Genomic DNA, 26,834 nt, shown 5'->3' with positions numbered 1-26,834 from the left:
TTTGGCTGTATTTTATTTCCTAAAAAAATCCGCAACTTTTGGTGTATATATTGTCATACTTTTTCAGCGGCTTCCTATTAATTGCCTTTTTGGTCGGATTTCTTTCACTGTGCACCGCCTACTGAATTCTGCCATCACTTGCAACAATCACCTCTTCGATCTTTCCACGCACCCACGTTCTTCTGTTGCCCTCAGCAATGTATACAAGGTCGCCGACTCGAACTGGTTTTGCTTCTTCTAGCCATTTGGAACGTTTGTTGATAGTGGGGAAGTACTCCTTCAGCCACTGGTCCCAAATCGCATTAGCTAAATACTGCGATCGCTTAAAGCCACGCCTCAATGCTTCTCCGGGTTTTGTTGGCATTGTTGTCGTTTCTTGGGTTCCGGACGTATTGCCAAACAGAAAGTGGTTAGGAGTTAGTGCCTCGTACTCAGTAGAACCCTGGGGCATGTATATAAGCGGTCCTTCGACTTCCGCTAGCACCGTCAGCAGTATCTCGTCGGTTAGTTTACGACCTTCATCGATGACCCTCATTGGTACCCTCACACTCCGTACAATGCGCTCCCATACGCCCCTGATATGGGGTGCGGAAGGTGGATTGAACATCCACTTCGTCCGAGCGTCGGTGAACGTCTCTGTATATCCTGCAGTTATTTGTTTAATCTCTTCCCGAAGCTCCCGATTAGCGCCAACGAAATTAGTGCCGTTGTCGGAAAATATTTCTACCGGCGAACCTCATCTGCGCACGAATCGTCTGATACCCATAATATATGAATCGGTGGATTAATCGGCAGGTGAACACGGCTACGTATCGTTTTTCCTTACGTCTTCCCACCGTGACGTCCAAAGGTCCCGACGTAACTGAACGGCCGCATGTGCAATGTAAGACGCTGTGCAGGAAGAGGCGCCATCCGAGGAAACTGCGGCTTGCACTTCTTCACTCTGCACCAGTAACAATCTTTGATGACTTTGTCAATAACCGAGCGAAGATGATCTATGTTATAACGCTGGCGTATTTCGTTCATCACCGTCTCTCGGTGAATGTCCCCGCATATATGGTGAGATCACAATTCGAAGAGTGCTCTACCGAAAGGTACTCACTCTGCCGTATCGAAACTTTTACGCCTATCTTAGAACCTTTTAAATACTGGGACGGTACAGCGGCTGGTAGGCCTTTAGCTCGTAGACGACAATTGGCGATGAAACGAAGCACGACCGCCATCGTGCGGACCAACATCGTCCATTTAGAGATCTGACTAGCGTCTACCAACCCTTTGGGTATGGATATGCAATGCAGAATGAGCTGGCCTCGAAGCTCTTCCTTAGAATTCGCAGAAATCATCTTCTGTATAGGCCAGTCATTTTCCCGCCGTTTGATGATTGAGGCCCCTGTGAACCATCTCCCGTTTGCATCTGGCTTTGTGTAGCTTTCCCACTTCGTTAGAGCGTCCGCCACGTTCTCTTTTGACGGTACCCACCGCCACATATCAGGAGCAGTTAGTGATTGGATTTCTCCGAGTCGATGGGCTACATACTGCAAGTACCTTTTATGATCCGAACGGATCCCAGAGAGTACTGTTGTGGAGTCCATGCACAGGAATCGATTGGAGACTTTCACCGTGTAATTATTGCAGACGTTTTGCATCAGTCGTGCTCCCAATATCGCAGCCTGGATCTCCAAACGTGGAATCGATTAGTATTTAAGCGACGCTACCTTGTACTTTTCGCCAACAGCGTATTTGCCCACGGTCGACGATCCGAAACTATGCGGTGTATCTATAACCTGCCTCACTAGCATCCGTTAATACGTCAAGTTGCAACGTATTGTAAGCTTCGGAATGCATCTCATGGCCGAAGTAAAAAGTAGAATTTTCAACTGATTCATCCCTTGCAAGAGAGTTGTCTATCGCTTCCATTTTTCGAATCCAATGTCAAGCATTTCTTCATCCCACGCCACTCCAGAACGCCAAATATCTTGGATTAGCATTCGTCCGTGTATCAGGTATGGCGCTAGAAGCCCCAAGGGATCGAAAAAGCTCATTATTCACCGCAAAGCTATTCTCTTTGTCGGCCTTTTATCACCTGTCACATACGGAGCCAACTCCTCACGCAGATTTGCAGTGAAAACGAACACATCTTCGTGTTGGATTCCACATCATCCCCCGGGACACTTTCCCACTGCTCATTCTTGTAGCCGACGACAAATGAAAAGGGTTTCTGTTCGGAGATTTCTTCAAGTCCTCGCAGGACCTCGGGACTACTGCTCATCTAATTTTTCGTCTCGAAACCAGCGTGTTCGTGAATTGCTCTCTGCAATGCTTGTGTGGTCGCCTCTTCCGGCGTTTCAGCGCTGTCTAAATAGTCATCCATGTATGTTTTGTCTTCAATAACCTTCGCAGTGTCGGGGAACTGGTCAACAAATTCTTCTGCGTTGTTGTTCATAACGCATTGAGCGGAACATGGCGAGCAAGTCGCCCCAAACGTTGCGACATCCATTATGTAAACATCAGGCTGTTTGTTGGGGTCGAAGCGAAAAAGAAATCTCTGGGAGTGTTTGTCTGCCGATCTGATTCTTATTGAGATATCTCCAGTGTATCACCTCCAAATCCAACGCGCCGTTCGCGAAATTTGTAAATTACTGAAGGACGTGACGTAAGCAAGTCTGGACCTTTTAATAACCGAAAGTTCAGTGAAACTCTGTCGACTTGTGCAGCAGTATCCCAAACGAATCGTTTCTTCTCTGAATCCCGAGGATGGGATACTACATTTAGCGGAAGACACCCTACTCTTGCTGGATCAGCTCCGGCGAGTTCCTCCTCCGACGCTTTGTGCGCATAGTGTTTCCGCACATACTCCTTGATTTGCTGATGGTCATTTACCTTAAAGTCCGGATCCTTTGCAAGCTTCGTTTCCAAAGCCTTCATTGTTCGGAACGCCATAGGTTGGCTGTCGGAAAAGCAGAGCAGGCCGGTTTCGAATCTGCCATTCACATGTCTGGCTGCAGCCTTTAGTATGTCACGTGTTCTTCTCACAACAGTCCCGACTCATCCAGCTCATCATTTGTTTTGTAGTTGTGAAACACATTCCCTTACATACAATCGCCTGGTAACGTCCCTTTCTATCAAATCATTAATAAACACGAATTAGCTCGCTTTGAAAAATAACTTGAAAATAAAAAAATTACAGTGGTACATTCTATTTATTCGCAAAAATACTAGCATCTTAAAGTAAGGCAATCCTCGTCCTCGCAAATATCGCATAGTTGCATGATCTTTCCCTCGTACGATTTAATGCCAAAGCGATCTGAAAATTGTAGTAGAGAATTAAAATTAATTAGTCGACTAATTACATTGGAATCAATGGTGCATTGTAACGAAAATTGAAAATATGTATACTTATGATGAGGAAAAATGTGGCTTAGATAAATTCGCATAATAAACGACGCATGATTTGGAAATTCCATCATAGTATGTACCAAATACTTCGCTTCTCCCGTCAATTATTCGTTGTAAAATGCAACCTTCTGATACAGCTTCGTAGTTATTCTCTCCATATCCTGACTGATACGTACGCCAAATGATAGCTGATCGTTCTAATTTATTAGGTTCTCAGCAGGGGAAGATGCGGCAGAACGCATCACCCAAGCAAATATCATAACTTAGCTATAGAACATTAGTGGGGAGAATTAAATTAATGATATCGTTTAGCCAACATTTTCCTCTGTAATCACAATCTTAACGCTTTGTAAAATATTTTAAAATATGAAAAAAAAAAATTCAATTTTCCAAATCATTACAATTTACTCTTTGAAAAATAAGCGGAGCAAAACGCATCTGTGCGGGGGTAAAATGTACCACAACAACGGAGCATAATGCACTACAACACCGGGGTAGAGTAGTTTTGTTTTCTGTTGGGATTTCACAAAAGTGTGGCATTAAATCGCCTATCGTGACCACAGCGCAGTATCAATCTCCTTTTCGCTTCTGTTTAGATGCCTTCTCCGCACTCGCCAGCACTGTCCGAATTACATCCACCGTCAATACTCTGCGGAATCCAAACTGCAAACATATAAGCCTATACGGCCGGATCGCCCTGTCTTTCCTGGCTTTGGCATTACAAGCTTCTGTACCTTCCACATTTCGGGGAAGTTGCCTTCATCTAAACACTGCGTGTGATTTTTTTTTCAATGGAGAATGCTTTTACGCAATGACTCAATACACGTGCTTAATAGTTGCCAAGCTACCACACGGAAGTATACTGGAGTGTCGGGCTCGACCAGGACTAAACTACCTAACGGGTAATACCGACTAAACTCCATTGGGCTCCTCCATCTTTCCCCCAGGAACTGCCTCCTGGCATTACTTCTGGGGGGATGGCAGTACCTTATGTACTCACTCACTCACGCTTACGCACGCACACATCCAGTTTGAGCCTTAATTGGGTGCTCGCTCTGTCACATCCTGACGCTCGTTCTGACACTCCATGTGAGGCTTACTTGGGTGCTCACCCCTGCCACACTATGTAAGGCTTATTTGTGTGCTCACCTTTTACATACCTTCACTGATTCACTCAGTTATACCACTCTAGTACACCCTGTCACTCGCCCACATTGCATCCCATGTGGGACATTTTTCTAGATTCACACTTCTGGCATACCATGTGAGGCTTACCTGTGTGTTCACCTCTAGCATACCATGTGAGACTGACTTGTACGCTCACCTTACACTCCTCTGCCACGCCACGAGGTATCAATAGCGATAGGTACCAACATTCTACGCTACGGTCCTCCTATCTCGGCATGGGCAGTCCATACGTCTATTCACTCATTCTTCTGCCTTGCTTCGGTGTGACTACAGCGGTTGCCACCCGCTGCGCCACACTTGCCTCACGCGCTCCGTTCCTTTCCACTCTAACTAACCAATCACAAGTTAGTCAAGCTTGTCGTCTGCTGCTCGGCGCGCCAGATTCTCTGCAACCTGCAGGCAATCTGAGTGGTTGCAGTCGAGACTGCGTTCAACTGCTGCACCGCTTGACACATTTCCTGGATAAGGACATCAGGGGTTGTGTCCCGGCCGCAGACGTCTAGCATTGCTCTTCTTTCGACGTCGAAACGAGGACATACGAACAGTATGTGCTCCGCAGTTTCGTCAACACCTGGGCAGTCAGGGCAGACGGGGGCCTCAGCGTACCCAAACCTCTGGAGACACTGTCGGAAGCAGCCATGGCCTGACAGGAATTGTGTCAGATGGAAATGAACCTCCCCATGGGGTCTACCCACCCAGCTGGATATGTTAGGCATCAGCCGATGGGTCCACCTACTTTTCGAAAAGTTATCCCACTCGCGCTGCCATTTGGCGACCGACACCAACCTGGTACGCTCGCGGACTCCTCTAGTGCCACGCAGCTCAAAACACTCCTCCTCTTCCCGGATGACCAGCCCGATTGGCATCATGCTCGCTATCACGCAGGATGCCTCGTGTGATACCGTGCAGTAGGCAGATATCACTCTGAGACACATCAAGCGATAGGTGCTCTCCAGTTTCCGAAGGTAACCTGCAGGTTACACCCAGTGCTATCGCCCAGGACAGGCTGCCGTACCTAAGGATGGAAACGGCAACGCCTGCCAGTAGCCTACTTCTACCTTAGAGCTGTTGGACATCATCTTCGATAATGCCGCAACAGTCGTCGAAGCCCTCTTGCACGCATAGTCGACATGGCTGCCGAAGGTCAGCTTGTCATCTATGATGACCCCAAGAATCTTCAGACTCCGCTTTAAAGTGATCACGACTTCTTCCACTTGAATAACTGTATGTTGTACCGATTTGCGGTTGTTAACGATAACCACCTCCGTCTTATGTTGAGCGAGCTCCAGGCCTCTCGCGCTCATCCATTCCACCACAGTGCTGATCGCGTGTGCCAGTTCTACCTCGGGGTGTGACTTCCCGTAGACCTCCAAGGTTACATCATCGGCGAAGCCGAAGATCTTGACACCAGGAGGGAACTTTAGTCTCAGAACCCCGTCATACATTAGATTCCATAATACCGGGCCTAGAATCGAGCCTTGCGGGACTCCTGCAGTAATAGGAGCGCTTCTCTGATCGGCATCGGTCTCGTATAGTAGTACACGGTTCTGGAAGTAGCTTTCCAAGATCCGGTACAGAGCTTTCCAAGATCCGGTACCCCCTTCGGCAACAGTACCAACTTCTACCTTTTCCATCTCTGCATAGCTAGCCTGAACATGTTCGGGCTCGCTATGATTGCTGCCTTGAGACCGCTGTTTGGAACTCCATCAGGGCCTGAAGCTTTGTTCGTTGCTAGGGAATTAGCCACTGCGAGTAACTCTTCATTCGTCACCGGAGCCACCATTTCGGCAGTACCCACAATACCTAGCGGCGCAGGAGGCCAGGGACTTGTGGAAAGGGACGGGAAGAGTACTTCAATAATCCGATGACCGTTCGGGAGTTGAGGGGCACCCTTTGGTCTTAGCCATCACGATCCTGTAGTCGTCACCCCACGGATTCGCGTTCGAGAGATAGCCACTTGTAGCGCAAATATATAAACTAAACCGCTGTAAAAATATAATAAGTGATCGTACCTTGATCATAGTAGTCATATACAACAACGTGAGCTGGTCTATGCATCGCCACCTTTAAGCGCCGGTAAGCAGTGACAGTGAAACAACTCGGAGTGTTTACTAACTTATCGTAATAAACGGCAACACTGGAGCCCTCGTACAGAACTTCAACTTTCTGGAATTATTCATGGTTTATTAATTGATAAATGTACATTCCACATCTCGCTTCGCGTATACCTTGATTTGGTTGTTCGGAGTACGATTCGTTACAGCGTCTCCATCCGCGTTAAATCCACTTGGAAAATATACCTCCACCAATGCCATGTTGGTTTCTCTAAGACTTCCTCTTTGTATGAAATTAACACACACTTCCAAGTGCTGTACGAAATGTGTGGTTGTATTTAACAATTGAACGTTCAGATTGAAGCTGGGTTTAGCTTGCTCAAGATCCACATTATATTGATAGGTAACCTGAAACATTCCATTACCTATCCCTTCGATTTTGACACCCAACGATCTGATGTGATGTGGCAGAGTGTTTTCCTGGACATCCATCGATGACTCGCTATTGACATCAAAAGTTAGTAAACGTGCATTTCTATTTTGATGAGGATTGACCAGCATTACTCTATAGTTGTTTCTACTTGCAATCATTTTCGCAGCAAATCTAGCCAATGCTTTCAGTCCAACAAAGGTGTCTTGCGTTCCTCGGTAACCACCCTGACCATATCGTTGCTCGTTCAACCAACGCACAACGGGAGTTGCATCTGCATAGCTACCTTGTTGCATGTAAGCCAGAAGAGCATAACCAGCTACTTCGATGCCAACTGGTTTTCTGTCCCAATACCGTGTGATTGAATGCTTATCGAATATGGAATTTTCGACGAGTTTTCCCATGAAAGCCGTAGTTTTAGCATGCTTGTCTAGTGCCAGTGCATATGTCGCCAATGCTAGATCATAAACATCGGTCATCAAGTCAAAACTGTTTACCAAATACGTCAGCGTTTTATCAATCGTCGTCCTGTACTTTTCCGAAATATCTTCGTTTTCAAGAAAGGCAATCAGTACATAGGCAGTAAGTGAATAGTTTGAATTTCCTAATCCTCCTTGAAGATCTTTACTGAAAATAGTTCCCACTTCAGCAAACTGTCCATCTGGTTTCTGAATATCCGCCAGCCATTGAAAAGCTGTTTCAACAACCAATCTGTCGATGGTGATGTATTTATCGGCGATCTTGAACGACTTCGCCACGAATGCAGTCAGAAAAGTATTGCCATTGTCTTCGGTCCGTCCCCAAACGTTAAACGAACCATCGGCGCATTTGTACTTCAACTGATTCTGGTAGCCACTTTGCAAATGGTTGGTGGCTTTGGTTTTCAAATCTTCAGCTAGCGTCCCCGTTTCCACCAGGTAATCCAACACGACAACGTTCGGTACAAAATTCATCATGTTCTGTTCGCCGCAGCCCGTCGGTAATCGAATCAGTGAGTCCAGGTTTTTAATCGCCGGACCCAGTAAATTACCTGGAAATGTTAGAAATAGTAAACGTATAAGGTAATTTACAGTAGATTATGTGTAGCATACCAGCAACAGTGAATGTTATCTTGACTGACCCGGGGACAACCTTTTTTGGAATGTTCAGCGAGATATCGAAATTCTGCGTACCGTGATTAACAAGTTCAATAAAACGAGCTTCGTTCTCCTCGTACAGATGGCTTTCCGGAACAACTCGCAGCATATGTTCCACCGCATCAGAGGCTCTCTGACAAACAGCTTCAACTTTAATTGCAACGTCGCCAATCTTTTTGGCTTTTATCATAAACGAGGTTGGTTTTCCGCTGTTCGATGGTACAGTAATAGCTTTACGACGACGTGTGTCTGAAAATATGCTCGATTTGGATATTATGTGTTTTGTAATTAGTAGTAACAAATTATATTTACTATCAGTGGATGAGTTTTCGACGAACTCAATCTCGTCATGTCTGTTGAACAACGTAACATCCACCGTTACGGCATTGCCGAGAAAGTTGAATACCGTCACCTGAATCAGCGCCACCTCACCACGTTTGATCGAGTAGGGAATATTAGCGATGATGTAGAAGGACTGCTTGACGACGAATGACTGCGGCTCACTCATTAGTCCCAGACCGAGCGTGGGACTAAGTGCAAAGCCTGTTACAGTCCAGGAAGTGATTGTGTCCGGCACGGTATCCTCAAAACTGAGTACAGGCTGCCGCGTATTCATGGTGAAGTTCCTCCACAGCCATGCTTCCGGAAATTCCGTTCGTATGTGGACTGCCTTTTGAACACGCCTTGAAGGTGCGGGAAAATAGCCACCGAATCTGTTGAATTGGCCCCGCGAAGATGCTGCAAAACATTGCTATTACCGATGACGTTGCAAACATAGGATAACTTTGAGCTGAAAAACTGGTTTAGTTTTCAAAATAATTCCCAACATTTCTTTTTTTAATATATTAGCCATATCCAGAACATAATTCTTTCTTTCACTAACGATATTCTAATTAGCTCCCTCCAGAAAAAAAATAATCATAGACGCATGGGGTAAATCCGCGCATAGTCCATGTTATCATAAACTAGCAGTGACACCTAAAGCGCTATCTGGTGTCGAATAGGTGTACAAATGTGTCCAAAACCAAGCAGATAACAGTCTCTGCTCTTTTCACTAGATCGTAGTAGTTATTGATAAAACACACGGTATGCTAATTATTCGGGACAACCGCTCTCCAGATGCTGGTCACCCTATGGTTGATACGGAGATAAGAGATGCACACATATAAACCGTTGTAATAGTCCCTACCTCGGTGATATAGGTGATCACTCACGATCAAGTGAAATGATCAGACATAACACGAAACTGTCGCTGTCAACGCTACAATATTTTTCTTCTTGCGAGGGTACGGTTTTCTATAAAATCGATGGACAGAGGACTGACAGAATAAAATAGGGAAATTCTAAAAATAAACTCTAACCTAAAACCTGAATTTCGGATCCGAAGGAACCTTCTCGACTCTACCAACAAACTTTTAGATTTCTTTCGTTAAAAATCGGTCGGATTTTCAAATCGTTGGTTATCTGGTTGGATAATACAACGAAGCAATAAATACAGCCAACGCGATGGCGAACCGATGCCCATGCGGTCTTCCCGATGCAGGTAAAACGGTGGGATGTGAAAGATGTCTGATCTACCATCACTTCGTTTGTGCTAACGTCAACGATAGCATCGCTGCAGATGATCGTCATTTCATCTGCAAGGCCTGCGCGTCCGTTCCATTAATCACGTACGGTAGCAAATCCGGGAGGCCATCTTCATCTAGCACACTAGTTGTTAGAACTGCGCTAGAGCTACGGCTCCTCGAAGAGAAAAAGCAAATGCAATCTCGTCCACTGGCGGATGAAGAGGAACAAGAAAAGGCTCTACGAGATAAAGCACTGCTGCAGGAATATCTCGTGAAAAAATATGAATAGCTGTTCGTATAGCTTGATGTACCAGAAGAAGCAGATAGTATGAGAAGTCGACGATCAAGTCGTGGTGCACGGAAGAGATGATCCGAAACATCCACCACAGTTCTTCATGACGGATTTAGCGACATTCGCGACTTGCGCAGCACAGTATGTTAAAAAAGAAAATGCAGTACGTCAAACAGTTTCCGCGAGCAGTCAACGCTATCATTAAAAACCACTATGTTAACGACCATCTGGACAGCGTGGACACCATCGATGAAGCTGTAGTGTTGGAAGAGCAGGTTAAGTTAGTCCATCCGAAGACTGGATTCGATCCGAAATTGGCTTTCAAATTCTAGCGACGTTCTAGCACGGGTTGGGGATCACAAAGCAGAACCAATCAAGAGCTTCAGATCAGACAAAACTCAGGGTTATAAACCTGTATTGGGAATGCTCTGGATACCAGAAAACGACATCTTCGCATTCGACGGTCTTTTTAAGGACGAGATCCAGTCATTTCTCGACGGAAATGTTGTTCCTACGAAACGGCAGATGCTACGGGTCGTCATGAGCATTTCAGATCCAATCGGATTGGTGACACCCTTCGTAGTTTACGGAAAAACACTGGTCCAAAATATTCGGTGATCAAGTATTTCCTAGTATGATCGCATTCCTGACGAATTACCTGCTCACTGGCAGCGCTGGACCCTACTCCTGCAACAACTCAAGGATATATATATATATATATTCCGCGGTGCTATTTTCCCGGCTATGATCCACGAAGCTATGACGACATCGAACTTCACATGTTTGTGGGTGCCAGTGAAGATGCTTATGCCTGTGTATACTACTTCAGAATTGTAGCTCGAGGGGAAATTAGCTGTTCCCTCGTTGCTGCCAAGACGAAAGTGGCCCCTCTGAAACCATTGTCCATTCCAAAACTGCACCTTCAAGCAGCCGTTATTGGAGCTCGAATGGCGAAGAATGTTGTAAAAAATTACACCATTCCAGCACGGTATTGTCTTGGCTACGGTCGGACATGCGAAAATATCGTCAATACGTGGCGGATCAAATATCGTCAATTTTGGATCATACTTCCGTGGATGAATGGCGCTGGGTTTCATCAAAATGGAATGGCGCTGACGCTGCCACGAAATGGGACTAGGGCCCTAGAATCGATAGTAGTAGCCGTTGGTTAAAATATACAGAGTTCATAAATCGCCTTTGGAATTCTGGCCAGACCAGGTTTTTCCTCCTGCTGGTGCAACTGAAGAACTCCATCCAGTACACGCTCATCGAGGAATCCGTATGCAGCAGCTATTGAATTTCGGAAGATTTTCCAAATGGGAACAATTGGTTCGTACGGTTGCTTACGTGCACAGATGCATTAATATTCTTCCGCGTAAAGTGCATTTGGTGAAGGGTGTATAAAGCTAAAGGTGAAACGTTGGGTAGCGCTCTTCACCTGCTTAACAATTCGAGCAGTACATTTGGAACCAGTATCTAGTTTATCCATCGAATCCTGTAAAATGGCGATCCGAAGGTTTGTTGCACGGAGGGAAGCTCCAATGGAAATTTATAGCGAACAAGGTACCAATTTCCTGGGCGCAAATCGTGAGCCACTGCAAGAATATCGGGAAATCAGTAATAATCTAGCTGCTTCAATCACCAATGCGGTAACACAGTGGCGTTCAATCCGCCTTCCCCGCTACATATGGGCGGTGTATGGAAACGATTGTTTCGTGCAGTAAAGTGTGCACTTGCCTCCCTTTCAACGACGCGACAACGATGAAGCGTTTGGTACGTTATTGGTCGAAGCCGAGTCGATGGTCAACTCAAGACTTATATACCAAGAGCCAATGAAGATAAAGCAGCGCTAACACCGAACTGCTTTCTTATGCTAAGTACCAGTGGTGTCAATTAACCAGCTGTAGGAATTGTACTGAACCAATGCCAAAGCAGTTCTAGCTGGAATATCTGCCAGTGTCTTTTGGACCAGTTCTGGTGTCGCTGAATAAAGGAGTACTTGAAGACAATAACCAAGCATACTTAGTGGTTCGAAGAGAGCAAGGCGGTGGAAGCTGACGAATTGGTCGTGATAGTAGAGGATCATCAACGGAATGGATGGACAAGAGGAAAAGTAACGGGTGTTCAATAAAAAATAAGATTTTTTTCAGTCATGCTGTCGAAATTTTTTTTTTGACAAATTTAGTATTTTTTATTAAAAACATAATGTTTATTCTTCAAAAAAACTTCAATGAATATTGGAGAAGGAGCCCTGGTTAACCGTACCACGCAACTTAGTCGCGGTGCTCTAACAAGAGCGCTGGACGGCACTAACGTCCATCTTCCGGATACAATTTCTGGTGGTTAATTGCTTCGTATCCTTGGCCCGCCAATTATTTTTGTACGCTAGGGCACTGAGAGAGCCGAAAAAATCCTCAATGGGACGGTACTGGGGCAAGTTGGTCGGGTTCCTTTCTTTCGGCACGTACGGTATCTTTTTCTGCTCAAGATATTCCAGCGTCTTCTTGACATAATGGGAAGATGCCTTGTCCGGCCAGAAGACGTACTTCCCATCCGCATGATGCTCCTTTAAGAACGACAGAAGAATTTTCTCAAGACACTCCTCCTGGTACACTTGTTGATTGATGGCCAGACCGCTCGGCTTGAACCGCGGTTTTGAAATCCCTCTGTTCGATGTGCGGATGTACAGCATAATTTTTTAATTTATGCTTAAACTTATATTTTACTTCGTGGGGTGTGGCCGACTTGTCGCTGGAATAGTATCTGCCATTTTCTGGAATGTGGGTCTTCGAGAGCGGAAAGTAACTTTTGTCGTCCAGCACTAACAACGTCCCGCGTTAGTTCTTCGTCATCCACCGGCGCTGCGATTTCACGATCGCTATCTGCTCGACCGTGTACTCGGGGGACCGAGTCTTTTTCCGATAGATGATGTCCTCCATCTTGAGGGTCCGGTGAATTAAGGTATGGGAGCAGTGATATTTTCGGCCGGCGTTACGCAAACGCGTACCGTCCTTGTTGTCCAACAGCTTTTTCAACGCTTTCTTCTTCTTCGTCATTATCTTCGCCGGACGGGCGCAACCGGCCTGCCACTCCACGCTCAGGGATGCCACGATCCGGTGAACTACTCACGGGCACGTTTTCGTCTCGAAAGTAGTCTACCGTAAACTTTTTTCCATATCCTTATAACACGCGGAGTGCTTGATGTTTTGACGCCACCTTCGATTGAACTGACAGCACCCGAGCGAAAAGAAACATTTTCAAGGGAATCCAGAGAGCAATTCTCTTGCAGAGAAAAAAAATTACGCTCTTTACTTTAATTACAGAAAGGTATTGAAATCATTCTCGTTTTTTATGGCACACCTTTTACTTCAAGTGATCCTTGGACGAGACGGCAAAGCCCGCAGTGCAGATGTGAAAACAGTACCAGCAGTGCAGGGGCGATCGGTGGCGAAGCTGGCATTCCTCGAGGTTTTCGGTAAAATTGTTGGACATAGGACAGACAGATTAAAAGTAAGGACTAGAAATCAGTGCTGTCTATAGTTTTTATATCCTTTATCATTTGAAGTGTATCAATGATATCAATGATCTATTTATCTTCAAAGTTTTAGATAATGGTGATTTATTGAGTATTATTTTAGGTTTTCCCGAATTGTTGTTTTAGTTGTTTGGAATAATTTCAAGTTTCTGTCTTTTAACCATCCTGATCCTAACAAATTAAAGCTTAAGATGATTCCAAAAACTTACAATATTGGTACCTAAAGTTCTGAACCCTCCAGTCTGAAAATGTTTTCTGTTTAGGCGAATCCCGTGAAAAAAATGATTCCCTAATTCTAGCAAAATGAAAAACTTACGAAAATCGACTTCAGCTGTTGTTCTCAGAAACAATCCCATCGTCTGTTGAATATAGATTTCAATTGTTCAATATACTTAAGCGTAAAATTTTTCAAATTACTTACATGAAAAGGATCGAAATCGTTCGGTTCAGTCGCACCATAGCGAGCTAACTCATGCAATACATCGCTTTTCGAAAAATCATTTCCATCTCGCCCCAATAGAAGCACATTTTGATCGATTGCAGCGAAAGCCACATACGAATCGCTGCCAGCTTCCGCTTCTATGGTGATATCTCCGCCCGGTCGGTATTCTTTTTTATCCAATGAAAACCTAAACTGCGTGTAAGAAAAATCTTCATTTAATGGAAAGCAGGCAGATGGATTAGCTAGCGAAACTTACGTTATTATTGAAAACATCAAAATCCAGCTCCAAATCGTCGTAGATCAAAAATTGTTTGCTGGTATAAGAAACGATTAATTTAGCCTTCGGTGCCATCGGCGGCGTAAGTTTCAATCGGAACGTGTGCTTCTTTCGATTCCTCACCAGTTCGTGACCGGAAGTGACGAGCCTACCTCTCGAAATTATTATATAGGATAGATGACTCATGCCTTCCGTGCAGCTTACATCGATGGCAATCTCCTTATTGACGCGAACCCTGCGAATCGAATCCAGAAAGCCATCATCTAGTTCTTGGCTACAGTTAACCGCAAAAAGTTCCACTTACACAGATCTGGGTTTCAAAGAGATTCGAATGTACTGGTTGCTTTGTGATTGAACACCATCGAACGTTTCGATAACACCATAGTCAACGGAATCATAGTTCACCTAGTTGAGATTGAAAGGAATGCAAAATAGAATGTGAACTATGTGCTTTGAATTTCTGAACTAAAAAGTTTGCGCCAAATTATTGAGGTGCAAAAGATGCTCTATCTACAAAGTTTACCGTGAACATTGAAATATCGTAAGGTGTCTTATTAACTATGATACCAGAAGCTAGTCAACCTCAACGTGTTCAATAAAAAATCTATTTTACAAACCGAAAGAGTATCGGGATACCCGCCGATCGAAAAGTAGTCTTTTGTAAGCATTACAAGCAAATTCTTCACAATAATTTCCTGTAATTATCTGGACTAATTTTATTTACGGTCCAATCTTGAACAAAACGAATTTCAGAACAAGGCGAAGAAGGAGGGATGAAGCAGAATTGGAAGCGTGGGAAAAATTGCAGCACAAAAGCAAACAGTATGTTAGTAAAACTCACAAGTTGCTCAAATCACCTGCGAGAAAGCCTAGAACTCCTTACCGCAGTGTATTAAAAACTGTGGTACATATGTTACTTTTCCCCTTTTTTATTTCGACTATGTTAGTCACATTTTCTTTTTTACATTTAACGACATTCAATTAGCTAGAGATTACTGGGTAGGGAAAGTTATGAAAATTAGAGCCATAATACTCAAGTGAGAGCAAGGATGTGAAGTAAACAGATCGGAAAACTAGAAGTGGCAGGGTCATTAGAACAGGCTTAATATCGTACGGGCTTAATTTTTGTCTTCTTATCTCTCTATACCAGGACACATGCTAGTGAACTCGGGTGATTCGTAGTTATGCTGCCTAAGCTCGACCCTCATCTGAAAATGGCGACTTGACAGATGATTTGCTGTAACTGTTTTGTAAGTTTTTGACAAGGTTCGGTAATGTTGGTACAATTTTGTCGATCAATCACTTAGTATTTTACTGGATAATGTTTATGTACCGAAAAAACAGAAGTACTGTACTGATAAATTCGGTAAAAAATATTGCGGGTTTCAGCAAATTATTCTAAAAATAACTGAAAATCGCAAAAAAATGAAAACTTTACTGCATTTTTTTAAACAATTTGCTGACAGCTCCGTAAAAATATCACTTTACTGTGCATGTCGTCAAAAGAAATTATTAAACAACTTTCACGGTGTGTTTGGTAGAACAATTTTTTCGAAAAAAAAATCGGCATCGCTAAAACTAAAACTAAACAGCATTCCTTTGAAAGTAAAATTAAAATATTCTGTCGGGGGCTTCAGAACAACTTTTTATTTTAAAGTTTTTTTGTTTGAAAACTTAGGTTTTTCAGTGAAACTGGTTCACATTATTGCCTCTAGGTAGTACTTTGGACATTTAAATATTACCAAAAGTGAGAATCTGATGGACAATTTCATTATGTACAACATTGTAGAAAACTACATTGCAATCTAAAATCGCCAGAGAAAGCTATTAAATTTTTATCAAAGTTTCTAGATTCGCACGGGGCCTATTGGTTAAGAAACTTTATTCCAAAAACAGTTTTATTTGTGAAAAAATGGATTGCCTTATTTTAACAGTGTGCTCAGATGAACCTGAATGCTAGAAAAGTCCCACCTTTAAGCGTAAAAAAACATAATTCCAGATTCCACCGTTTTGTGCGCACCAATGATATTTTAGGAGCATGGAGATATAGAGCAGAGTAGATAAAATTTAATCGAAATTAAGACTCTTTTGAAAGATGCCGGGGAAATGCAGCAAAATGAAACAGTTTTTTTTTCTGTCATAGATATATTTGTTCCTTCTTTTTTTTCTTCACTCATTCTGGAGTATGCTTGATGTAATCTTGAATCAACCTTTTTGCTCGTTACCATCTTGTGTGATATATTTGGCCTAAATTTTAACTTTATATTTGATCAAACTCGTTTAGATATTCAGTCATTTGATTTGATTTCGTTTGAGAATCCTGATTGACAGTTTCATGAAGGATAGAAAAATAATTCGATGAGATTTATGTTCAAGTTTGTTAACTTTTGGGAATCGCTGAACAGAAATCGCAATAGTAAATGAGAAATAAAGGTTTTGTCTATTGTACGAAGATAGCGATCTTAATATAAAAGTAGATATAAAAAGTATCACCTTTACCCGAAAGACGTGTTGCTGTTAATGTTTTCAGATTTTGAACAGAACTGGCAACTCTGTCTTCTTGATATGTTGTCTTTGCTTTTATCCCATATTATGAGGGAAATCTTTAATAAACAGACTCGTATTACTTTGAGAATTTACTGAAAGTATGGTCCAGCCTGATATTTTCTTGTTCGTTTTCTGTTGTAATCCGTGTACAACGAGTAACGACTCCGGAAATTTTTTCTTAAAGGAAATTATGAAACATTTTGTTCTTTTTTTCTAAGATTATGTGAAGTGTGCTCGGTTTGGAAATAAAATTTCAGGACAAGCAAAAATCTGCATTATAAATTCTGATGAAATGAATCTACCCCAAAAGATAACAAACATGGATCCAAAACTCGAAGAGCTGTTTTTTCTTTTTCAATTATCTTTCTTTTAATGTTGATAAAAACAAACATGATTCTCAACCCAAAATTGCAATAATATCCGTTCGTTTATTACAAAGACTCGAACTGTCTACTTTAGTTCATTCAAATATAAAGCTTTGAATTTAAGCCAATTGTATTTTACCAGGCAGGATAGGATCAGGAAGAAGATAAAATCCGTTACTACATTAATCAACATCTTGAAAAGGTATAAGATTATCGAATAAATTTCGTCAACACCTTTCCACACCTCCTTGTTCATAGAGTGTCATTTTCGCCCATGACCCAGAGAAATCTGAAAATATATTTTTTCTGCTGGGAATGGGACTTTGTATACATTGAAATTTATTTGTATTTACTGTTCATTTAAACCCAACATTTTTTTGTAAGTCCTTAATCCATAGGCCCCGAGCACACCTAAAAGCTTATAAAATTTTAATAACTTTTTCGGGTGATTTTATATCGATTTATAGCATTCTACGAAGTTGTAGACAATGAGATTGTTCATCAGATTCTCACTTTTAGTATTTTTTGAATGTACCAATTAGTAGCAAAAATGCGAATGAATTTCATTAAAAAACTTAAGTTTTCAATCAAAAAACTTTAAAATAAAAAGTTGTTCTAGAACCCCGCGACAGAATATTTTAATTTTACTTTCAAATGAAAGGGAAAAATCCATTCTTTCATATCTTAAAGCTTACTGTGTATTTTTTTATTTTTCACAGTTTTTTTTTTACTTTATCTGAAAGTACAACTCCTTGAGAATTTTTTTCCCAAATTTTTATAGAGATTCGAGAATTGGATCGAAAGTTACAGCGCTTTCAAGCGTGCTTCGTCTACCAAGAGCAGTGACAACTTGAAATTTTAAACTCGATTATCTCGAAATGTCGATTTTCCAAAAATGGTTTTTCCGTGATCACGATTGCCGAAAAACCACATAAACTTCATTTTTTTTCAATCGATCGTAATTATTTTTTTTATTTCGATTTTAGAGGTTTAAACCTTAAGGTCATTCGCCTCTTCGGGTTAGAAAGATCTCTTACGAAAAATTTCTAACCCTATGTGCGGGGTCGGGACTCGAATCCAGGTGCGCTGCGAACAAGGCAATCGATTTACCAACTACGCTAAGCCCACCCCCGTTGATCGTAATTCGTTTTTCTCGTACCTTGCATAAATTTTTGTTTTGTAGATAAGAATTTTTTAATGCAATTTTTAGAGCTTGAAACAGCGATTTTTTAGGAAAAACGTTTCCGAATGTGGGAAAAAATTATTATTAATTCAACTAATCGTTAAGGTACGAGAAATACTCATATCGTCGCTGTTGTGCTATCTTACGACAAGCGCCATTTAGCACATTTCGAGAAAAAACGATTTTTAATGTTTGAGATTGAATATCTTGAAACTTATAAATGGTATAAACAATCCAAAGAAGACAATTGATGCTTCTATCTATTCTGCATTAATCTCTCAAATATTACGAAGATCGGTTGACTATCTTGCGAGTTTTTACTATGAATGTAAACAAAAGTCGCACCCACACGTGTCATAGGCGTGTATTGATGACAAAATTTGTATGACGTGTCATAATCGTGCATGGAAAATTTTCCATAGAAAAAAATCATCACTTTTTAACTTTTATTCATATCTTTGGGTTCATATGGTCTATAAACATTCGGTGAAATGCATTTTAAAGGAAATGAGTCGGGGAATCTAGAAAAAAATGTTATTCTTGATTACAGTGTTGCCAAATATCTTTTATTTCCAGTTCAAAACTAAAACTGTGTTTTTCTCACAACTCGTATAATTTTTTTTCGAAAATGTTTATGCCATTGTGTTCCTTAGCCATTTTCACACATAAAACCGTTTAAAACTTCAATATAACTTGAGCCAATTCCTAGATATAGTGATTTGAAGCAAAAAACTCGCAATTTCTCATCATGTTTCTTGCTATATCTAAGTAACTAAGTAGAATTTATAAATTCTGAAAACGCCACTTTGTAGAGATTTTTTAAACAAGTAATGTGGCATATCTAACTCAGTTTACCCCAAAATGGCGTTTGTCATAAGATAGCACAACAGCGACGATATACTGACGGATTTTTTTTTTTGAGTTTTGGTATTTTAGTTGATCTTCAATCGTGATCACCGCAAATAAATAAAAAAAAGGTTTCGTGGAAAAAACCATAACTCCGCTAATTATCAATATATTTTTATGAACCTATGCTTGTTTATTTCTATGAAGAATTCACTACCAAAGTGCTAAAAGTTTGATGTAATGAAATCATTACTTTATGCAATTGCCTAAATTCAATCTTTCTTGTCATTTGCGTATTAAAAGGTATGTAACTCCTTAAAGGACTAGCTATTAACAGTTGCATGATGCGTGCAAAAGTTGTCATCTAATGCTGCAATGTGTCTATGTCGGTTGGCCGCCTCGCGCTTACTCTTTGACGCCATTGGACTTTTAATGAAGCTGAGGGATTCTAATCTCGAGCTCGAATTTGCCGAACTAAGTGCTTGAAGTACCAATTGTATACCACACAGAATGGCAAAGATTTCTGCTTGAAATATTGGAATTCGCGGATCTGTTAATGATATTCTACGGAGCTACCTAACAAATTGCTCATAATATGTTGCTGCCAACGGTGCTGTGAGTTCTTCGCGAGCTATGACAGTAGGTGTCCCACAGGGAAGCAACCTTGGACCATTGTTGTTTTTAGTATACATAAAAGACCTTCCTAAATAGGACTCAAGGGAGTTCTTCGCTTATTTGCTGATGATAGGGTCGCTTTCTACGAGGGGGACACAGAAGAGAAGGTAGCCGCGTTCGCGGAATAAGACTTCAAGACGTTCCGCTAATACTTCGGTGCAAACTTATTATCACTTAATGTGTCGAAAACCAGATTTATGCTCTTCCATTCGACGCATAAAAAGGTAATTCAACCTGCTGGTCTCACTGTGAATGAAGAAGTAATGCCCTGTGTTGATAGATTCAAGTACCTCGGTACGATAACAGATCACACACTGTCCTGGAACCATCATTTAGACTCACGTGTAGGTAAGCTGTCGAGTATCTGCTGCTTAATAAGAAAAGTTGGCGAATTTCTTCCAACCAAAGCATTAGAGAAGCTGTTTTTTTCTTTTTTCTACACCCATCTGCAATATCTCGCCTTGATTTGGAGCTTTGCCAGCAAGCAACGTCTCAAAAGAATACAAGTTCTGCAAAATCGACGATTTACAAGCTACCTCTAATGCATTCATCTTTTTTACTATTTTCAGATAGTCGTGTCTCTGTTCTACCAGTTATTAGATTGTACTACCAGCAGATTTTACAACTTACACGTAATCAACCATAGTCATCACATCACACGAGACAAGCTCATCATATACCTGTTCTAAAACCAAGGACTGACTACGGGAAGAGGAATCTAGCATACCTTGGACCTTTCCTTTACAACCGGATACCAGAAGATATAAAACGTATTTCGAACACGCCACTATTAAAATCTACCCATCGCAAGCGAAAATGTACATCGCTCATCCTCTTCAAAGAGTCAGGCTCATTGGGGATGCTGAACATGCCTTGGTGTCGTTTGCTGTAGTTGTGGCCAGAATGCTTGCTCTGGTACACAATGTACCCAACCTCCAAGGGTGTATCTGGAATGTATGTGTGCCATCAATGTACCGAAACTATTTTAATAAAAATGTATAGTATTTAAAATATATTCTAAATATTACAAGCACACAAAAGATACGGTACAGTACCTACCAAGCGAATGGGATTGGACGACTCTCATTTCACGAGAATAGACACCAACACCGACTCGGCCCTCATACAAAGAACCGTCAGTGTGATAAACCAAGTATTCTTCAAGCTGTCGCTCAATTCAGCCAGACATCGATTCTTCACGAGGAAGAATTCTTACATTGAAAGTATTAAAAATAATACTGCATGCAAGTGTAACCTCACTGGGAGCAAGGATATGCTCAATGAAACCGCGTTAAAAACCGCATTAATTTGAAAATCCGCGTAAAAAACCTCGTTAATTTAAAAATCCGTGTAAAAAACCCTCAGCAAAAGATTTTTTTTGCACGGATTTTCTCAAAAATATTCTAAGTCCTTTTTTTAAGTCTTAGAAGATTTTCGGAAAGATTCTAGAGACGGGTCTGGAGGACTTCTTATGGCCCGCACATCAACAATATGTGTATTTTCGGAATGGTCTTGACAAGTAGGTGTCAGAAATTGATTTTTGAGGCCATTTTGAATTCCAATATGGCGACTTCCGACTTAAAGAAATTTTCTACAACCCAATCAATATGGGTATTTTCGGAATAGTCTTGATGGGTAGGAAACAAAGGTCGATGTGTGACGTCGTTTTTAAATTCCAGATGGTGACTTCCGGGTTTCCAAAATTTCTGCTGGTAAAATCTGGGCGATCATCCAAAACTTCCTCAAATATAAGATCTAATCATAAACCAGCGAAATGCAAAATATTTTTATGTGTTCTCCAGGAGAGTGCGGTGAGATTGAAAGTGAGAGGAGAAAGAGAAGGATGTGGTGCGAGTAGGGGGTTTGAATTTATTCAAATTCAAGTAATTTCAACTGTTTTATTAAAACTATTAAAACTACAACGTCAATATCCATGAATACCCATATTGATTGGGTTATAGAAAATGTGGCTAACCCGGAAGTTGGACTTCAACATGGCGTCAAAATTCAAATCAATATTGATTGGGTTATATCAAATTTCACTAAACCAGAAGTCGCCATCTTGTATTTCAAAATGGCGTTAAAAATCAAATTGTGGTACGTCAAGTTCATTGAGAAAATACCCATATTGTTGAGGTGCGGTGTAACAGTTAAGATAGTACCAGCAAGCCAATCGCGTGAAGCGGCAGGAATGGTCACCAATCACAAAATCCCCAATATCTAACTATTTCCGCAAAACGATAGGCCCTACTGAAAACTACCCTTCTGAACTCTCCTGCTTAAGCGCCAGTACAGTTCAAGGATGTACTGCTGGGGAGCCTGTGTTTGTCAGCCTGGCTTAACCTCTTAGGGCAGGTCAGGTACGAACTACCATGACCAACTCCAACTACAGGAAAATGAATTCAACGATACAATCCAAAAAACTTTAACACTTTATCCAATGATTGCCCAAATTGTGAAACGAGGACTGTTGACATCTGAAGGTTTGGCTAGACATAATTTAACTCTTTCGCTTATTTCTAGTTGGATCTGACCTGTTTGTTCCCGCCGTTTATGTTGCTAGTCGGTCCCAGTGCCATTCAGGTAAGGCTATTCGAGCCCGGGTTTCTTTGCTTCGATTTGACCGTCACCAAGGAGTGTCACACAGCGTCGGCGAGGTCCGTGATGCCGACCAACGGCAGCTGACGAAGATAATCGACACGAGCACGATGCGGATCGGTGGGACTCTTCCGCTTTTCTGACTAGAAAAAAAACCTTCGGTTCTTCAGGCGAAAACGGACAGCTTTAGGTTTTGGTTATGCTTTACGATTGCTTGCACTGGTTTACCTCTCTGGAACTGCATTGACTGTTCTTTAAGCTTTTGTCTGCGCTATTGTCTCTCGTCGTGGTGAATATCCTCAAATATCCTATCGTCAATATTAATTACGGTGCACTTTTTACTATCTAGCTTTTAAACTCACTTGGTTAATTCTCGAGTTACATGAATTGGTGCTTGTGCGTTACCTATTTTTTCGGCTGCTAGCCACGTTAACTCGAACACTATCCGACCTTCACAGGGTTTCAACGTTAAGTGATCTTGGACAGTATATCGCGTCGACAAGCACCCCTTTCGGGTTCTGAACTTCTCCCACGATACGATCGTATTTCGCACATGCCCTGCTCTTATTGGTCTACTTATGTCGTACGATTAAGCTCTAATCATAGAGATAATCAGCATTTGAGCCCCGTCTACAGGAGCTAAACTTCGAGGTGGCCTAATTTTGAAATTAGTTACTATTCCCACCACCTGAACATCATGTCGCTGTTATTGCTTAACCCATTCATGCCCATGTTGTTTGTGGACAACAACGTTTTTAAACAGCTATAACTTTTGATTGAGACAAGATTTGCTCACAATAACAAGTAAGGCTCATTAATGTGATTATTGCCTTTAATTTGAGTATTAACGGTTACAAGAATCAGCTCTAGAACTGAAGTTATTGCAATTAGTCTGATTGGATTCCGAGGGACCAGTGCTGCCAGGGACAGTTTACGTTGACGACGTAAAATGATTTTTTCATATACCTTCATTATGGTGCAATATTATTGAAAACTATTAAAACTTATCAATTTAGACTGTCGTTGGCTACGTTTCCACGTAATTGGACTATTGCAATTATTCTAGGAGAATTGTATTGAGCCTTAGAAGGTAAAAATTGACCAGATTCTAACACTGCCATGGAAGCAACTATCTTTATGAAAATAGGCTTTTCGTGTTTCTTGACCCCGAAACCCTAGAAAAAAGTTGGGCATGAAAGGGTTAAGGGTTACAGCGGACCATAAGGAGTCTTCCAGACCCGTCTTTCCATCTTTCCGAAAATCTTCAAAGTCTTTTGCATTCAAAAGAACTTACAATATTTTTAGCAAAAACCGTGTTAATAATTATTGTAAAATCCGCGCAAAAAAAACTACCAAAATTCTTCTTAGTTCTTTGCATTTGAAAGGACTTAGAATTGCTTTCAAGAAAAAATCTAAGTCTTTTGCATTCGAAAGGACGAATTTTTTGCGAAATCCGTGCAACAAAACTTCCAAAAATATTCTAAGTCTTTTGCTGAGGGTTTTTTTCCACGCGGATTTTCGAATTATAGCGGTTTTTTACGCGAACTTTTCAGTTAACGTGGTTTTTTATACCGTAAAAAACGTAAAGAAATCCTGGGTATATTTGTAAATTGGTTGACACGTTCCAGTTCTTTAACTCATAAACCCTTACAAGGTCCGAATTGGCCCAGTTCACCCTATATATTTTTGAACATAAATAATATGACATAGGTAGCAACAACAACGATAAAAAAAACTATGGTTACCAACTTTACGATCCCGTTAGAAAGTGTAATCACTGATTTGGTTTGTCAAGATTGGCACCGTACTCCCTCTGTTACTTCCAAAGATTTAGTACACGATGTATTATAGAATTTAGTGTACTTCTTCGTTAGTTGATAGTCCCGATAAAATAATGATGTAGGAAACGGACGCATGAGGTTTCGAGAATTGTTTTATCCCGTACGCGGGACACGCAAAGCTAAAATAATCATAAGTATGGCATTTTTGAACCAATTTGGAAACTTGTGAATGTTTTGGATTTATCAGCCTCTGTAAAAATGAACCAAATGAATTCATCTGATTACCGGTAACTCTGATAAATTCAAAAATGTTGATACCTATATAGCTAGGATTTCTTTAAATTTTACAAATAATTTTTTCTGGTATTGGAATATCACTCCAAAAATCCTTATTATCAGAAACCGTTTCACTTTCATTTATTCTGAAAGTGTATGAGTTTCTTAGTCCAAAACAACCAAAAGTGTTCAGCTTTCAATTGCAAAATACTCGTGTACCCTTGCCAGTCTGTTACAGATGTTTTTGTTGGACACACAACCTTTAATCACCCATTCTAACGACGTGAATCAAATTTTCACTAAAACATAAGAATGGGAAAACGCGAACAGAATTGTTACCTATTAAGTTTTGCAAGATACACGATATATATGTAGCACAAGATTTTGTTCTATTTTTGTAATGTAAAACCTGTTTTGGAGTTCGTAATGAGCTCATGGATTCTGGAGCATGTTTTAATCCGCAAAACGTAATTTGTAACAATTTTGACACTTACCGAGATTCCCAATCGGTCGGAATTTTCAGGTGGCTGCAAAACAAATGTTGCTATTCCTCGTTCACTGAGGGTCTCGACTAGCGCAATATCTTCACTATAACCATCCCCCTCATACGCCACCAATACATTAATATTTTTTCCATCAGCGACCGGTTTACCATAGTGATCCTTCACAACAATTTGTAGTGGATATGGAACACCCGGTCGAAATTGGGGTGTAGTCACAACCGCCGAGATGTTATATGGATACAGGAACACTGGTATAGATTGTGTTATATTCATGGTACGATCTGAATAATAGAATATGTCAAAAAGCTATTAGTACTCGACAAGCTCTTGTGATGTATTACTGACTTGTAAAAGTTTCCGTCACTTCAACTTCAACTATCACGTCTCTGTAGTTCTGTGATTCTCCTTCGATTTCCAGTTCTTTTTGTAGATTGAACTTGACCGTGCTGGTACCAGTGATTGGCATGCTTTCAGAAAAGTTATTATCATCCACAAATAAGCGTACCAGTGCTGTTCCATCAACTGGGCTTCCAAACGTGTAGAAAGATTCCACGGATACTATAATTTCTTTTCTCTCTATCAACAGGATCTCTGATGGGAAGACTTTCACAAAAAACTTTGGAAGGACGTATTCTCTGACCTCTATCTGCTTCTCAACCGTCTACAAAATATGAAAAACCGGTTCAATCACTCTTCACACGCACACGAAAGTGTTTAAACTAACGACATCTCCTGCTGTCACCGTCAGAGTCCAATTCCCTAGCAATGGTGATGGTGCGAGCAGAACCGCAGATTCAAACACTCCACGCCAAAGTCTAGCATATGGCCACTGTCTGATGGAGTTGTCGTCGGAGTCTGTAAGACCTATATTAATAGTGTCGATGTTGGCAACGGGTCTAGTATCGGCATCGACAACCACAACCCGGAAATGTAACGTATCTCCTGGTTTATATATCGGTTTATCAGTTTGTATGAAAACGGATAATGTTTTACGCTCGTACATCAGATCCACATCTTCATTGAAGATGAAATCTTGATCTATACTCCGGATTGATAAACTATAATCACCATCCACGATGTCGCCGACCTGAATAATGGACAAGAAAAAAATAAACTATTTCAGCAAGAATCGAGTACGGAGAAATCACCTGAAACGATACGAATTTTCCGGACCTTCTACTGACTACAACGGTGGAGCGTTGTTTGAGCACTGATCCAGGGTCGAGGCCCCGCAATGATACCTCTAGGCGAACATTACGATTCAGTGAATTGCTAAATGCCACCGAATATATTTGGTTAGGCCTAATCAGTTTTGTGCCAATCACCGATAACCTGTCAGTATGAATTTGCTGTTAGCACCCACATCTTATCCAGTATACTTAGAAAACCAACAAACCCTTGACCACTGCAAAGCTGTAACCACAATCCGCAACCTAGCACGAACTGGAAAATCCAACAGCTACGACACGTCATTTTAAAAACACTGATTATCTGTATTCACTTCAATGAACTGTTTAAATTCGCGTCTGAATGTAGGGAGGATCGGCTTTGAACTGATCAGTAAGCGAACGCACGGAGTGTGAAGCATTTATTTTAATCCTTATCAAATGGTGAACTCAACCAATTAAGTCGTTTTAATTATAGGGCAGGTTATGTTTGTGCATAGTCAATCGATGTAGCTTGACATGTTAACAGTGGCGTAGTAGCGGGGGGGGGGGGGGGGGTTTGGGGACGAAACCCCC

At 41.4% G+C, this 26,834-nt stretch overlaps 1 protein-coding gene across 3 annotated transcripts in view; it reads right to left on the bottom strand.

Annotated features, from left to right (window-relative positions):
• The window catches only part of LOC131682501 (thioester-containing protein 1 allele R1-like), a 244,953-nt gene extending 218,321 nt beyond the window's left edge, over positions 1 to 26,632 (bottom strand). For 2 of the 3 annotated variants that reach the window (XM_058964014.1, XM_058964015.1), the window contains exons 1-13: positions 26,489 to 26,632; positions 26,241 to 26,424; positions 25,817 to 26,179; positions 25,438 to 25,753; positions 25,084 to 25,373; positions 14,623 to 14,723; positions 14,298 to 14,553; positions 14,021 to 14,233; positions 13,916 to 13,958; positions 8,517 to 8,942; positions 8,160 to 8,453; positions 6,813 to 8,098; positions 6,597 to 6,750 (exon numbers count right to left, since the gene is read on the bottom strand). In XM_058964014.1, coding sequence (XP_058819997.1) covers positions 6,597 to 6,750; positions 6,813 to 8,098; positions 8,160 to 8,453; positions 8,517 to 8,942; positions 13,916 to 13,958; positions 14,021 to 14,233; positions 14,298 to 14,553; positions 14,623 to 14,723; positions 25,084 to 25,373; positions 25,438 to 25,753; positions 25,817 to 26,179; positions 26,241 to 26,424; positions 26,489 to 26,565 — 4,003 coding nt within the window. In that variant the 5' untranslated portion in view covers positions 26,566 to 26,632. Of the gene's footprint in view, positions 1 to 3,181; positions 3,305 to 6,596; positions 6,751 to 6,812; positions 8,099 to 8,159; positions 8,454 to 8,516; positions 8,943 to 13,915; positions 13,959 to 14,020; positions 14,234 to 14,297; positions 14,554 to 14,622; positions 14,724 to 25,083; positions 25,374 to 25,437; positions 25,754 to 25,816; positions 26,180 to 26,240; positions 26,425 to 26,488 lie in introns of those variants that run through there. The other variant, XM_058964016.1, reaches the window with a different exon arrangement.
• Positions 26,633 to 26,834: the final 202 nt, after the last annotated feature.

This window comes from Topomyia yanbarensis, chromosome 2, assembly GCF_030247195.1.
Source record: "Topomyia yanbarensis strain Yona2022 chromosome 2, ASM3024719v1, whole genome shotgun sequence".
Lineage (NCBI taxonomy): Eukaryota > Metazoa > Arthropoda > Insecta > Diptera > Culicidae > Topomyia > Topomyia yanbarensis.
Note: the sequence above shows the minus strand (reverse complement) of the source record. Positions and strands in the feature narration are given on the sequence as shown.